Source organism: Fukomys damarensis, unplaced genomic scaffold, assembly GCF_012274545.1.
Source record: "Fukomys damarensis isolate Sample0158 unplaced genomic scaffold, DMR_v1.0_HiC HiC_scaffold_10, whole genome shotgun sequence".
Classification (NCBI taxonomy): domain Eukaryota; kingdom Metazoa; phylum Chordata; class Mammalia; order Rodentia; family Bathyergidae; genus Fukomys; species Fukomys damarensis.
The window spans coordinates 30,979,535-30,993,587 of record NW_022900922.1 but is presented as its reverse complement, the minus strand read 5'-3'; the positions used below and the strand labels follow the sequence as shown (position 1 = coordinate 30,993,587).

The following is a 14,053-nucleotide window of genomic DNA, read 5'->3' as shown; positions in this document are numbered from 1 at the left end:
TCCCTTGCTTAACTGACACTTAACATAATCTATCTATTGTCACTGAAGTTAATGCAAGGAACATTTAATAGATTTCGCTTTGAAATTTATAGCAAGCATTTAAATTTTAACTCCTTATTTATATTTTTGTTCGTAACAGAACTGAAATCCAAATGAATAATCTACAATAAAAGCACAGTAGGTAGTAGCAAAAATAGAGCCATTAAATTATTTTTTTATTTACAGTTTCAATTATAATCACATTTAACATTGTGTATTATCTTTATGTGAGAAAAATATCAATGTGCATGACACATCAATTAGTAACCAGCTCTACTGCTAGAGATGAAGTCACTTACTTAGGGAATTGCTGAAAATATGTGAGTTTATAGGAGCTGTTTTACTAACAGAGTCCTGCAAAATAATTATTAGCATTATAAACTGACCTCAATAGACTGAAAAAATAACCTGGTGACTGCCTTCATAGATATATAGTTTTGCGAAAGTCTATCTTGAATTTTAAAAATAGTACTTTGCACTGTGTGTGACTGTGCAGACTACTCCCTAAAAGGGTTTTACACTGGTGCCTGTCACATGAGAATTAGCTTTTACTGAGCATGTGCTTAGAAAGACTGCTTTCACCTTTCTATCCATGGAATTCTTCTCCACAGTTCCTAAAGGGCCACAGAAAATGAGAAGAACTGGTTATAAGAATAAAGACTTCCCTTTTTTTTCCCCTCTATTCTTTTTTTTAAAAAAATTTAATGTAATACAAGTAGATGTTAATAAAGATACTGTTAAAAGCATTCCTTTTACTTCCATGAAAAAAATAAAAACAAAATTTCATAACAAAATAGAGACTAACAAGAGTTAATTACTATGTATTGCAATCTTAAAAAAATGACCAAATGTTACTCAGTATAAGTCATAGACAAAAAAGACTCTTGCAAAGAAGAAAAAATACAACAAATAAAAGGACAAAACTTTTTATTTTCATTGAACAAAAACAAACTCATAGAATAAATTAAACAAATTAGCATTTTTTATAAAACATCTTTGAAAGAAGAGAATAGATTTTTTTTCTTCAAAAACAAAAACCATACAGACACATGAGAAATGGAAGGTCTAAATTAAATGGGTTTTTCAGTGCTAACGCTAACACACCGTTTACTTCAGATATGCCAAAAGTCTAGTGTTGGACTGGGTTACTGCAATGAGCCAAGGAACTTCAGAAAGGTTCTTTTCAACCCGAAGAGAGAACTCATGCAAGCACATTAGCAAATCTCTACCTACCATACACCTATCTAAATAGAGAATAAAACACTTATACAAATCCGGGTGCCAAACCTATTACTTCATCTTCATTATTCAGTGAGATTAGGTTCAGTGACAGAGAAAACAAATATGAAGAGAACACAGCAACAAAATGCTCTAAGATGTATTTTAAAATCCTGAAAAACTCATGCTGTGCAATAATGTTTTAGCAGATGCCTTAGATTAAGGGGCTGAGCATGTCCCCCAACATCTTTCAGAAGGCAGAAATTACTGGTCTTCGTAGTTATACTCATCCTTCTATTGGGGCCACCAATTTCCTAAACGAAAATATTTTTTAAAAAGTCAACTTATTTCTGGTCTCTTTTTTGTTCATCCAACTCACAATCATCACATAGCTGATTCAGGATAAACTTAGGTGAAGTGTGACACACTAGTTTATTTTTTCATCCAACAGAAACGTAATGAGCACTTACTAGTTTAAAGTACAGAAATAGGAATTGGGCGGGTGATAGTAGATAAAGTACAAAATGTTTCCTGCCCTCATAAAGCTTAAATTTTGGTGAGGAAAATAAAAGAATATAGGTCTTCAAATCTGCAAGTATTTATATCAACCCAATTAAGCTCATAACGACTCGGTAAAATCATAGCACGGCTGAGATGCAGAAATCCTCTTGGCTGTATAACTTGACTCCTTTGCAATATATTCTGAGCTGACACAGGTCTATCATAAAGCTTGCTTTAATATATATATGACCCCGTGTTTTCTTTTTCATTTGCATGGCTTTATTTATATTGTACATGAGAGCACAGTAAAACCGTGGTATTAATCTCTCACGTACATCTCCTTCACTCCTTTTCCCAACTGTAAGTGTTTAACAAACCTCTGCAGAGTACCTGGCATAGCCTACTTTGTTTATTCAGACACATCTTTAAGAGTTCTCTGACGGTAACTCATGTTCTAATGGGAAAAATGGAAGTGTGGGAGTAGTGTGCAAAACTGGTGAGTGGAAGTAAACATCTGCGATTGGAGCTAGGAGTAATTATATTTGTAAAAGTGGAGGTGACAGTCAGTCAGTGACGGTGACAGTTGAGTATCTGATGGAGGATTCTAGTTGCTGAGGTGGGGAGGTGCTACAGACTAAGACAGTGTGTTCAGAATGCTTAGTAGTTTCTGTAAAGTGGGATCTATTGATAGCGATATCTCTGTATGATGGTTGGCCTTCATAATAGCCATAGAAGATAAAAATACAGAATACATGGATGTGATCATTTCTGCCAGAAGAAGGAACATGAAATGTAATCCATGATGTGAACTTCTCATGTTAGACTGCTGATAACAAGATAGACGATGATAAAAAAAACAGGACCTGCAAAACCACCGAGATTGATTGTGACTATGTGTTTTCTATCATAGGTTTACATTTTGACCCTTATAACAAGCACGGCCTTTTGTATGAGAGATGTGGTTACAAGAATACTTGCTCGCCCTTCCCTGTAGACGGAGAAGGTCAGTGCATCTAGATATCTTATATTTATTGTTATATAATGAAAGCAAGGATTTGTAATGATGCCAGATTTTTAATGACCCATCGACTCTTTGATGCCCATTTGTAGTAATAAATCTCAATCTAAACTTCCAGCAAATAGAAGAAAGTTAAGGAGTAAAGGAAAAAAACGTGGTTACAGAAGAACTGCAAAGAAGGGAATATTCATTTGACCCCTTCAGAAGAGTGAATGTGAAGTGAATCCAAGCCACTCGGTTTGGTCTTGTATGTTATTATCTCAGAATACAAACGACATCCTCTGCAAACCAATGTAAGTGACTTGACTATTTGTTGATATTAATTTTTTTCATTGTTTGCTTCAAATTTGTTTTAAGGAAAAAAAAAGTGAAAATGTCCAGCTGCATGAAAGGGAGATAGAATTAATTTGAGCTTTTACTCTCTAATCACACCCATAATTCCCTCTACACAACAGAAGACAACTGGGAAAGAATGTTAAAAACAGCACCCTGCTTCTCTCCAAATTCCAGAGTGACAAAGCAGCTCCCCTGAGCCAAGAAGCAAGAAAGTGTGTTCTGCCCTCTCTGAAAACGTAACTGGTCGTAACTTCTAGTAACACCCATGACTGACATTTGGACAACTCCTTCCTTGTGAGGCGGGAGGGTTGGTGAGGAAGTTGAACCTAGTCTTTGCACTGTGACTGGTCGCCGTGGTACAGCCTCAGGAAAACAAGAAGGAGGTGGCCGTTGGTGGCTCCTTCTTCATGGATGCACTCATCTACAGCAGAATTGAATGCTTAACCAGCAGGAAAAATATCTTTTTACTTTAAAAGATCCTTTTCATGTCTTGGGCTTGTAGTGCAGGAGTCCCTGAGTCCTGTGTCCATTTCACTTATGTGCTCTTGGATAGCTGCAGCCACCTCGCTGGGGACAAACTGTAAGGCACTGATGTCACCAAACACCTGCAAAGTCATGACAAAATGAGCACATACTAATTTACCATGTTTCAAAGAAATATTTAGGTGGAGTGACCAAAAACTGGATTTTTTTCCTCACTTGGGAAAAAAATTATAGCTTGGAAATTTCCCCCAAATGCCTTATTATCGTCCAAATTCTGCAGTTTCACAGAAGAGTATAATTTAGGCTTGATGGTTCACTTTCATTTATGACCCATAGAATAATTTTATAATGACCAAATAATAAAGTAATGTGTGTATATATTCCGTAGTTCAGAACACAAGGTCATAATATGCAAATTAAAATACTCTGAAGAGTGAATTTTTCTAATTCCATTGAAATTAAAAAATGCCAAAATCAAAGACAAGCCTGGAATTACCTTGTTTGGCCTTTAATAACTTCTGTTTGATGGGGTACATAGAAAATAAAATCTTTGGGACACATGTGGTGTCACATTCCTTTTGGTACAGACTCATTGTCCCCAGAGAAGTTTCTGTACATAAAAGACACACCATTTGTAAGAGCTAAAACTTGGAAACAGCCCAACTGCCCATCAACTGGAGACTGAATAAAGAAGATGTGTTTTTTGTTTTGTTTTGTTATATAAAATGGAGTACTATTTAGCCATAAAGAATGAGAAACTAGAGAGATTTATATAGCTAAGTGGATGCACATTGAGGCATACTCTTAAGTGAAAATAAGATACACGTGTAAATATGGAATAGTTTCTCTGGTGTGAAAAAAATAAAAGTGTAAATAAGGATTAAAATGTATAATTGATATTGTGTAATGGGACAAAAAGTCTAAAAAAGTAGAGAAAGTAGGAGCAGTAGGGGAAAGGGAAAAAGGGAAAAACTGTAAAAAGGAAAAACATGGAAACAAGGTCTTTGTAAACAGGGAAGGGTGGATGGGCTGAGGGGAGGGCTGGGAAATGGGGAAAAATAAGAACCTGATGAGTCATGTGTAGGTACAAGATCACAGTGATGAATGTAACTGTGTTGTGTACCTAATATGTACCAATAAACTTAATAAACATAAAAGAAAAGACTGATTACCCTGAAGCACAACTTGTAGTCACTCCAACAGCCTGTTCCACTTGTCACACACAGTTTGGGTTTAGTCCGGGACTGTTTGCAATAACCACCAATTCCACTGACTTCATGTGTCTCTCCGACATCTTGAAGGTATCTAACATTTCCAAGCGTTCTGCAGAAGGCTTGTATGCCTCCCAGAAATTATGACCTCTCGAACTGAGAGCCATCCAGATGAAAAAGACAGGGGAGCCCATCTCCACATAAATTAGCAAACTGAATGCATTTGTCTAGATAACAAAAGGGACATCTGCTTATGGGACAAGCTCTTCTTTGGTTAGAGAAGCCATTTTCTCTTTCTAGAAGAAATCCTCCAGCTCCTAATGAACCTGTAAATCAGGGAGCTAGCCAATCACAGAGCCTGTCTCCAGTGTGGGCAAATGGAGAAAAAGATATGGACTGAAAACTAGGAAAACAAAAATCTCTCTCCAAGTTAGTGAGGAACAGGAATAATAAAGTCTGGAGTGATGCTAATGTGGAGGAAACTCTCCCAAGAATGAAACAGAGGGAAGAGATTTGATCACACCCTTGGACACCCTGAGTTCGGCCATCCCATCAGAAAGGAAGGGTAATTCCCATTTATTTGGGCTAATGAATATCATTCATGATTAAGAAGAACAGGTTAGGAGTTTGGTGTACACAACTACACCGTATCCAGAATATAAATATTCACAGATTCCACAATTTTCCTGCCAGGCCTTCTCACAGAGTTCACTTCACCCCCAGGTTCTTGAAGTGTCGGCCCTTGCCTTCACTTTTTCCCCGTCATCCTCCCAACTCTTACACTTACTATCTATTCTACCCTTCCTATACCCTCATGCATGATCTTTTGAAAAATCTAGATTTTCTGGGACACACTCTAGGCACGGTGACACTTACTGAGGTGTCTTCCCTGCTTTCTTATCCAGGCCATCTAAAAGCGCAAGCCAGAAATAGAACTCTATGCTTCTAGATTCTCATATTCTTTGACTCCGTAATTCCACCACCAGGATCTACCTTTAAGAAATAATAAGGCACCAAGTAATGTGACAGAGTACAGAACTATAAATTCCACCCCCACCAAAAGAGCAGCAACAACAAATGGGCAAGAATTATCAGAATGAGATTTTTTTTCAGAGGAAAACTAGTGTGGTTGAGGTTAAAGCCACTGAGGATTTGACTCAGGATTCTAGCCCTGCAGTTTTAAGAGTTTATGATTGTGAACAAATAAAATGCAAGCACAATGCCAGTGTGTGACTGTCAGGCAATGTGACAAGAAAATTCTATCTGCAGACACAGACAAGGATCTTCCAGGCCGTGCAAAGCAAGCACCTGGTGGGAACCATGGCTGTCGAGCTCACAGTGCGTGCAGCTCGTTCAGAGTTGTGCTTGAAGCAGGGCTGGCCCTCGATGATATAAAGAAGTATCTGGATTTCTTAGAACTTTTCTGGCTAAAGCAGGTCTCAGAAAACAGTAGTTCATTGCTCGCTAATATGAGTAAGAATATCCTCACATTTCTAACTGGAAAAATGAGAATGAGATTATTTACAATAAGGCTGGTGTGACGGATCACATCCAACTGTCAAACATATAAAATATTGATAAAGCATCAGGGAGAAATCATTATAAAGGGTCCGGGGAATGAAGAAGGGGAAGATCAAAAGGGAAGTATATTTTTATTTCCTTTGCCCACTCAATATCGGACTTACACACTCAGGGCACTAATTCACACACAGCACAAGGCAGCAGTATTTGGAGACCTGCAGTAAAACCTACTGTGGCTCTGATATGAAGTTCAAGTTCTTCTCCACGAAATTTAGATGCTGATTTGAAGCAAACAGTCTGAACTAGGGGTGAAGAGTCTATTATAATTAGTTTAAAATTGTAGATTTCAAGCCTAGACCTAGAAATAAGATGACGCTCTAAATTACAGGCCACATCAACGTTTTAGAGATAGAATGTTTGCGTTTTGAATAAACTAGAGCACTTGTGTTCATTTTCCTCAAGTAGCTGAAGAACAAAGGGCTGGGATTTAGGTTTATTCTTTAAGAATTAGTGATGCTTGGTGTAAATACTAGTAACTGAGGCGATCGTCACAGCTGTGAAAATTAGAAGCCAAAGCACACAGTCCTTTCATTTTTGCGAAAGCATACTTTGCTGGGTTGTAAAATATTCAACATTCAAGATTAAATACCTGAATATTGCTTCTGAAGGAGTAGCTGTCACCTTAAATCTAAAGTCTAGTTTGTTTACCGGCTGTATTTTATATCCTTTAGAAAATGACACAAAATGGCAATAAAATCATTGTAAGTATTCTACAGGGGAATATAAGTGCCCCTTGGTTCCAGTGTACATATCTTTATACATAATTCCAGTTTATTTTCCCTGGAATTATGTTAAATATGTAAAAAGCCTCTTCTCATAAAGGTAAAAATGTTAGATGCTCCAAAGTTGTAATTTAGCATTAGTGTCAAAATTGCTTCAGAAATAAGCTACTGTTACTATTTCACTCTCTTTAGGTGTCATTCAGCACATTCTATGTGATTTTGCACATAACATAAATTTACATGATTTTATATCTATGTTTCCAAAATGTGAGCTTAAAAATAATTCATAGGATACACGTGCAAAATTAACTGCCACTAAGCAACTATAGATTGTTCTTCTGGTTTTGGTTTTGTTTTACACGTATGTTTGTCGTACCGGATGACCGCACTCCTCCCAGGAGCTGGTAATATGCGTACTGCACCTGTCACTTACATCCCCTTCCCGTCTCTGCTTTCCCATCTTCCCCACCTCCAGTTCCCCTTCCAGGCCCCTGTCCCCTACCACCTCTTTTCTTTTGCTCTAAAATTATTTATATTTTGGGTTTCTCATATTATTAAATAACTGTTTCAAATAATTATGGGAAATTTGTGCCATAAGCTGAAATGGAGAAACTAATAGTGAAGAAATCAATATATTTGTAGATAGTTATTTATTATTGACACATTTGCAAAATACACTGAAATACTTTCACGGTATTTCTGTGATGACTATAAGAAAATATGAGTAATTCAAGGTTATTTGTCTTATTTTCCTTTTAGTACCTATGAGTGAATCATCTTTGGTATTTTCAGTAACCAGTATCAGGAAGCCTTGTCAAACAAAGTTAAAAGTCACATATTCTGAAAATGCTTATTTGAAACATCTACCTTTGAATGTATGGATTTCAAATTTATTGATGATGCAAAAACTCAAAAATTTTCAAACATTGTAATACATTTCTATTAATAGATGAAAAGAAACATGAAAGCTTTCTGTGTTTAAGTCCCCTGTAAAATATCTTTTTGTAAAATCTAATTCAATAAGAGAAAAAGAATTAAAAGAAAATATTTTTATTCAAATTAAAACATTGAACTTATGCCAACTGTGCAATAGACTTAATTATTCACTTTTATATGACTATATTAAACATTTTATTTAACCATACATTGCAGTTCATATTCCAAAACCCATTTTTGCACTGTTTCTTTGCCCTTAATATACTTTCTAAGATGTTTAAAACATTTCCTATGATTTAGAATCAAGGAAAATTTTCTTATCTAGTCTACTCTACACTTATCTATCATTTGTGGTAGACATGATACAATAATGGGATAATTCTTAGAAGTTCTGATTATTTGGAGATTCAAAGGAAATTTAAAACGGCAAATTTTTGATGTGCAAAAGCATTTTAAAAAATAAAAGGATCTGGTCATTTTATATGAATAAATTAAAATGTACAATCCATATAAATTAAAGCAGGAATAGCTAATGATTGATTTATCAAACTATGACTACAAATGAATTATAAAGTTAGCATTTTATAAGTTTGGCAAAATTAGTTATTCTAGCAAAGACCTATAGAATTTTTAAAAACCATTTTAGCAATCACATTTCAATAATAATGAATAGAATCAAAACAGTTCATGATTTTTTTAAGGGAACCACTTATAGATAGAGTAAAATTAACTTAGTCATTAAGAGTTAATTTTTTTTGCCTTATGATGGCAGTAGCTTTTTAAAAGTAAATGTATTTTTAAAAAATGCCTGAAATCTGTTGTATCATTTAACATTTACAGTATGCTAGGTTTAAAAACAAAATTAATTTTCCTCTGAAGTTCACCATACTAGCTATAAAATGATAAATGAAGTCAGAGGTGGGAGTCTTTTGCTTTAGTTTTGGTGGAAAGATGAGTGTTTCAGAGCAAGTCATGCTTTCCTCATTATTTTGGACAGGTAATATAATCTATTCTGACACATGTACAGGAATGGCAATTTTGTCTAGTTTTAAGGAAAGCCAGATTCATGCAGCTCATATTAGATATAACTGTGAACAATATCTACCTAAGACTTTTCATTATACTGTGTCAGGAAAATGTCTTGCAATTAGCATTATATTCTAATACTAGTCTAATAATTGATTTCTATTTTGCTTTTGTACTCATAAAAACTGTTACTTATAATAGGACCTACATTTGACGTTTAACAGAATGGTAATTCTTTATGATTTTGTTAAAATAGACAACCACACTTTGTGAAAAAATAGGCAAAATAGTATCAGGACCTTATTTTGAAAAATTAATAGTCATGTCAACTATCAAACTTTCAAGCCAGAAATAAAACACAGCAGTGTACTTGACATTTTTAGCAGTATTTCATGCAAGATCATCAGCATTACTAGTGCTGTTTCCTTTTAATGTATATTTTGGATCTAATTGTGACAGCAAAGCACGCTCCGAGGACAGACATACGGCATCTTCCTGCACAAGTGCTGTGCACAGAAGGTGAAGCATTCGAAGTACACACAGTGAAAATGTGACTTTCTTGTATTTTTTGTGTAATTATATTAGTGTTGTGCTCAGAGCAGCCTACAACTATGCACCTTGAGAATGCACACAGGGTGACTACGCTTTCTCAGGTACAGTGACTTTCAACAAAAGGAAAATGGATGGAGTGATTTTTTTTCCCTGAAAATGTGAGATATCAGCCATTGAACAAATACTCTCTCAGGCCTCGCGTTTCTGTACTCTCCTATGGATTCTGTTTCCAATCATCCTACACTGCTGTCTCCCTTCTCTGTCGTGCACCTGCACACGCATAGGGCAGACTGGTTATCTGCATACAATAGGAGAATTTCCAAATGCACTAAGTAGTCTTTTCTAGAAAAAGAACAAAGCAGCAAACCCTCAATTATTCCTAGAAGATTTTGCCCTGCAATTCACTCATCCAACAACAAAGTATGGCTCCCCTCCCCATTTCCCCAGAGCTTTTGCAGACCCAACAACGGTGAGCTTCATGTGCTGCCTTCCCATGGAGGGGAGAAAGAGCAAAGGCTGAGTTGCTCTGCACCGTCCTTTGCCCTCTAAGGGGCCTGGATTCCCTGCTCAGCAGTCAACTTCAGAGCTGAGTAAAACCCATCAAGAATAAAATTGTGTTTGGGGTTTTCGTTTTCTACTTTCTTCTCCTGCTGCTTTCCATCAGCGGAACACTTCAGCACTAATTGGTTAATCTGTTATTTAGGCAAGTATTAATATTCTAATTTTGCAGACAAGGAATCAGGCTTCCTGCTGTGCATACCCTGGCCCTGGGTAAGGAGTTCTTCAGATGGGAGATTCAAAGTAGGTGAGGTTGGCCTCCAGAGACCAAGTTGCTCGCCTAAAGCCGCGCAGCGCAGGAGGGCTTCGCTCAACCTCCTTAGATCTCGAGTTCCTGGCTCCCAGTTCCCCGCTCAGACCACCAGGCGACACTGCCTCTAATGACAAAAAAACCGTTTTCCCATTCCGCCCAAGGAATGCTCCAAGGACTTTCTTAATTGCGGCTGATACCCTGGGATCCGGAAGCTTATTTGTAACTTGATGAATCTGCACCAGTCTTGCCTGGGTTTCTAGGCTGTGCAGCACTAAAAACTTTACAGTAACTTTGTTCTTACAGAACACCTCAAGGTAACCCTACCCTCTCAGAGAAGAGACAAAGCGTTACTCTGTGAGCACTGGGCATCTGCGGAGCCCAGGGGTGCAGAAAAAGAAAAGTAGAATGCAGGAAAGACACTCTTGCACTGTGGACTCAGGACCCTCTCTGACAAGTAGACAAGAGGGTTGTTTTTTTTTTAAGCAAAATAATGAAAATAATGTGCAGTACAACACCGAGACAGCAGTGTAGTGCTAGGCCACACACCTGAACACAAATCACTGCCTGTGGAAGCTAACGTTTGCCATGTAGCTTCTATTTCAGACACCCCGACTCTATTGTGCAGAAATGGGCACTTTTCAAAAGCATAGCTTTCCACGCAAATAAACATTTGAAGATAATTTGCTTCTGACTCAAAAGGCTAAGGTCTTATTGAGAATTAAAAAGGGGAAAGGTTAATATCTGACCTGTATTTCACATACGAATTAGGAAAGGATTAGAAATCATGAGTGACAAGTGAAGATGTGCTAAATGCAAAAGAAATCTGGATAACTAGGGAACCTGTCTGAAAAAGAAAAAAACACCATAAAACCTTAGAGAATAGACATCTGGTTACAGAGATGAAACACAATTACATTTGTGTTTCACATTTCTTGTAAGATCTAATTTGTAAATAAATTAGGCGCAGACTCTGATGCCTATTTATCCCAGTATCAGAATATCTGACTAAATTGGTATAGAGCTCACCAGTATCACCAATAGGGTTTATTTAAATCACATTCTAAATTCAGATTTCCTTAAGTAAAATAAAATGGGCATTGAGGGTGAGGATCTCGGGGTGCCAAACTACTAATCATGTAGCATATTTAGGGAATCCAAAATTTCAGTTTGATACAACATTTTAATTTCAATTTGATACACTTGACCACCAATTCTGTTCTTGATACAAAGGAAATCCAAAGGTTGAACTTAAATTTAAGGCAAGTAGATGAGTGTGTATGAATCATTATTTTAAAAGTTAAGGGGCTATTTGAAATGTATTTGCAATGCTTATATCCTAGAAAAGATAATATACTGGATTTTGTTTCTAGTTGAGGTTCCAAAGCACCAGTCTCTAGACTCTTTTTCATGTTCTGTACCTTAGATGGCCATTTATAGCCCTGGCAATTCCTGTTAGGGATCAGGAAAGTGGGAACTCTACTGAATAGTCAGGTAAGTGCCTGAAAGTCAATTTGCCTTATCCTTTCATTTGCTCTGGGAACAGCAATATTTTATGGGTCCTATCCTCCAGGAGTCACAAACTGAAATAACAAAAGTGATAAGTGTTAGAGACAGTTAAAGGGGGGTACTTTAGTTTACAAAGGATTCTGAAGATTTCATAGAAAAAAGCAACAGAAAAAGTAAAGCAGGAAGAAATGAATGAATAGATTTGAACTATAGACCCAAGAGTGGGCAAGACCCTGTGCATTTGCTGAAACTTGGAAAAAAAGGAAGAGTCAGTCTATAATTTGCTGAAATATTGGTTTGGAAAAGTCTTTTCAATGCCCCAGGACACACCTGCCATTTACCATCATAGTAGGACAATCATATTGAAAATGGTGGCAGTAAGAGTGAGATGGTCAGTGGTATCTATTTCCTCACCACTCGGGTCTTCAGAAGGGAGTTTAGTTCTATTTTTGGTTTATTTTTGGTTTTGCTTTTTTGTTCAGCACAATGCTATGATTGGTACTCGATGAGATGTTTACAAGTTGAATGAATTTAATTGTGCATGATCTATATTTGTCATCTTTACTGTACATTTAAAAAAAGCTAAAAGTACTTTGGCAACGTTATCTCATTAATATGCCCCAAATCCCTGTGAGCCAGGTAGTGGAAGTGTTCATAACCCAGTTTCAAACAAGGAAATAGGCAGAATTGTGAGAAATGACTCCGCCAAGGTTACAGAGCCAATGAGGAATGAGTACAATGATGGACCACAGTGCTCGCTGGGCTCATGAGACTCCGCTGAGTTCTACCCGTACTTTCTGCTGAGGCTCCAGGGATCTAAGAGCTATGCAAGGTTTTGCAGCAAGAAGAGGATCCTCACATCTCCACTTTTCTTACTATTTTAGTACACTGTATGCACGCATTTTCAAACATGTGCTTATGCTAATATTTAAAAAAGCAAGCATTAAATTCCAGCAGTTTGTTCTGCATAAAAGTTGCTAAAGGAAATATTTCACAAAAGACTCGAAGAGCTCATAGGCAGAAAAGTGCCCATGACCCAAACTCCCACAAAATTTCACTAGATACAATCATCTCGTGGTATCTGCTGCTTTGCCATAGTATATGAAGTTTCCTCTTAGAGAACACCAGGGTGAGGGAGGCAGTGGGGCGCAGATGAGGAGTCTTCCCTGGCTCCTCTGTGCCTCTCTCAGTGAGGTGCCTGTGTGACCTCTCAAGAGGTCCATAATTTTGTGAGCTGGTAGAGCAGAAAGGAGGAACAGCCTATCTGCAAGACAGGGGCCTTCACAGTTTAACATTTCTTTAAGGTTATATTGAAAGGAATTCTTATAAGGAAAGGTTGTCATCAACTTCACAACAAAAACAATAATGGTGAAAGTACACAGACATAGTCTCCAAATTCTCACAACTAGTACTGTGTATCCTACTATTAAATTTACATAACATATATCTATACAGTTTCCCCTTCCTCTGCTTTTCATTTCCACCAAACAATCACACTTCTTTCGATTTCATAATTCAACACCTATGCTAATGCAGTAAAGCGTCATATTTCAATATGCTGTGAACATAGATTCTAACAATATGATATAACATGACTTTTTAAAACTTTTATCAGCCCACCTAAAGACTGATATGTTTAGGAGAAAACAAGACTGTAAGATCTCGGCCAAATACCAGTCTCAAAATATTTTCAAAGATTTAGAGATTGTATACTTTTCTATATTTTTAAAGATTTTCTTCATGGAGAAAATGAAATGCCACCACTTCATTCATTTTGTGAATGAAAATGAAAGAGTTTCTGACTTGTGGAAGTGTCTACAGACCCATCATCAACCTGCTGTTACCTGTGTAAAAGTTCTTGCAGGCAGAATCCTGAATTATTTTGCTTAATTTGTTTTATTGCCTGCCTCCCACATAGCTATGAACAGAAATTTTTTTTTCCTTTTGTACTTTTGCATGTTTAGGCAAAAGCTAAAATACATTTTCAAGCCCACTGTGGTATTAGAAACATTGGTTATAATATATTTGGGAAGTGATACTGAAACCTTTGAAATCATGCATAAACACACACATGCATATATGTATACATAAATATGCACATCCATGCACTACA

At 36.8% G+C, this 14,053-nt stretch overlaps 1 protein-coding gene across 1 annotated transcript in view; it reads right to left on the bottom strand.

The window, feature by feature from the left end:
- Positions 1–3,417: 3,417 nt before the first annotated feature.
- The window catches only part of Ofcc1 (orofacial cleft 1 candidate 1), a 539,007-nt gene continuing 528,371 nt past the window's right edge, over positions 3,418–14,053 (bottom strand). Inside the window, exon 24 of the mRNA XM_010623072.2 lies at positions 3,418–3,717. Coding sequence (XP_010621374.1) covers positions 3,577–3,717 — 141 coding nt within the window. The 3' untranslated portion in view covers positions 3,418–3,576. The remainder of the gene's footprint in view (positions 3,718–14,053) is intronic.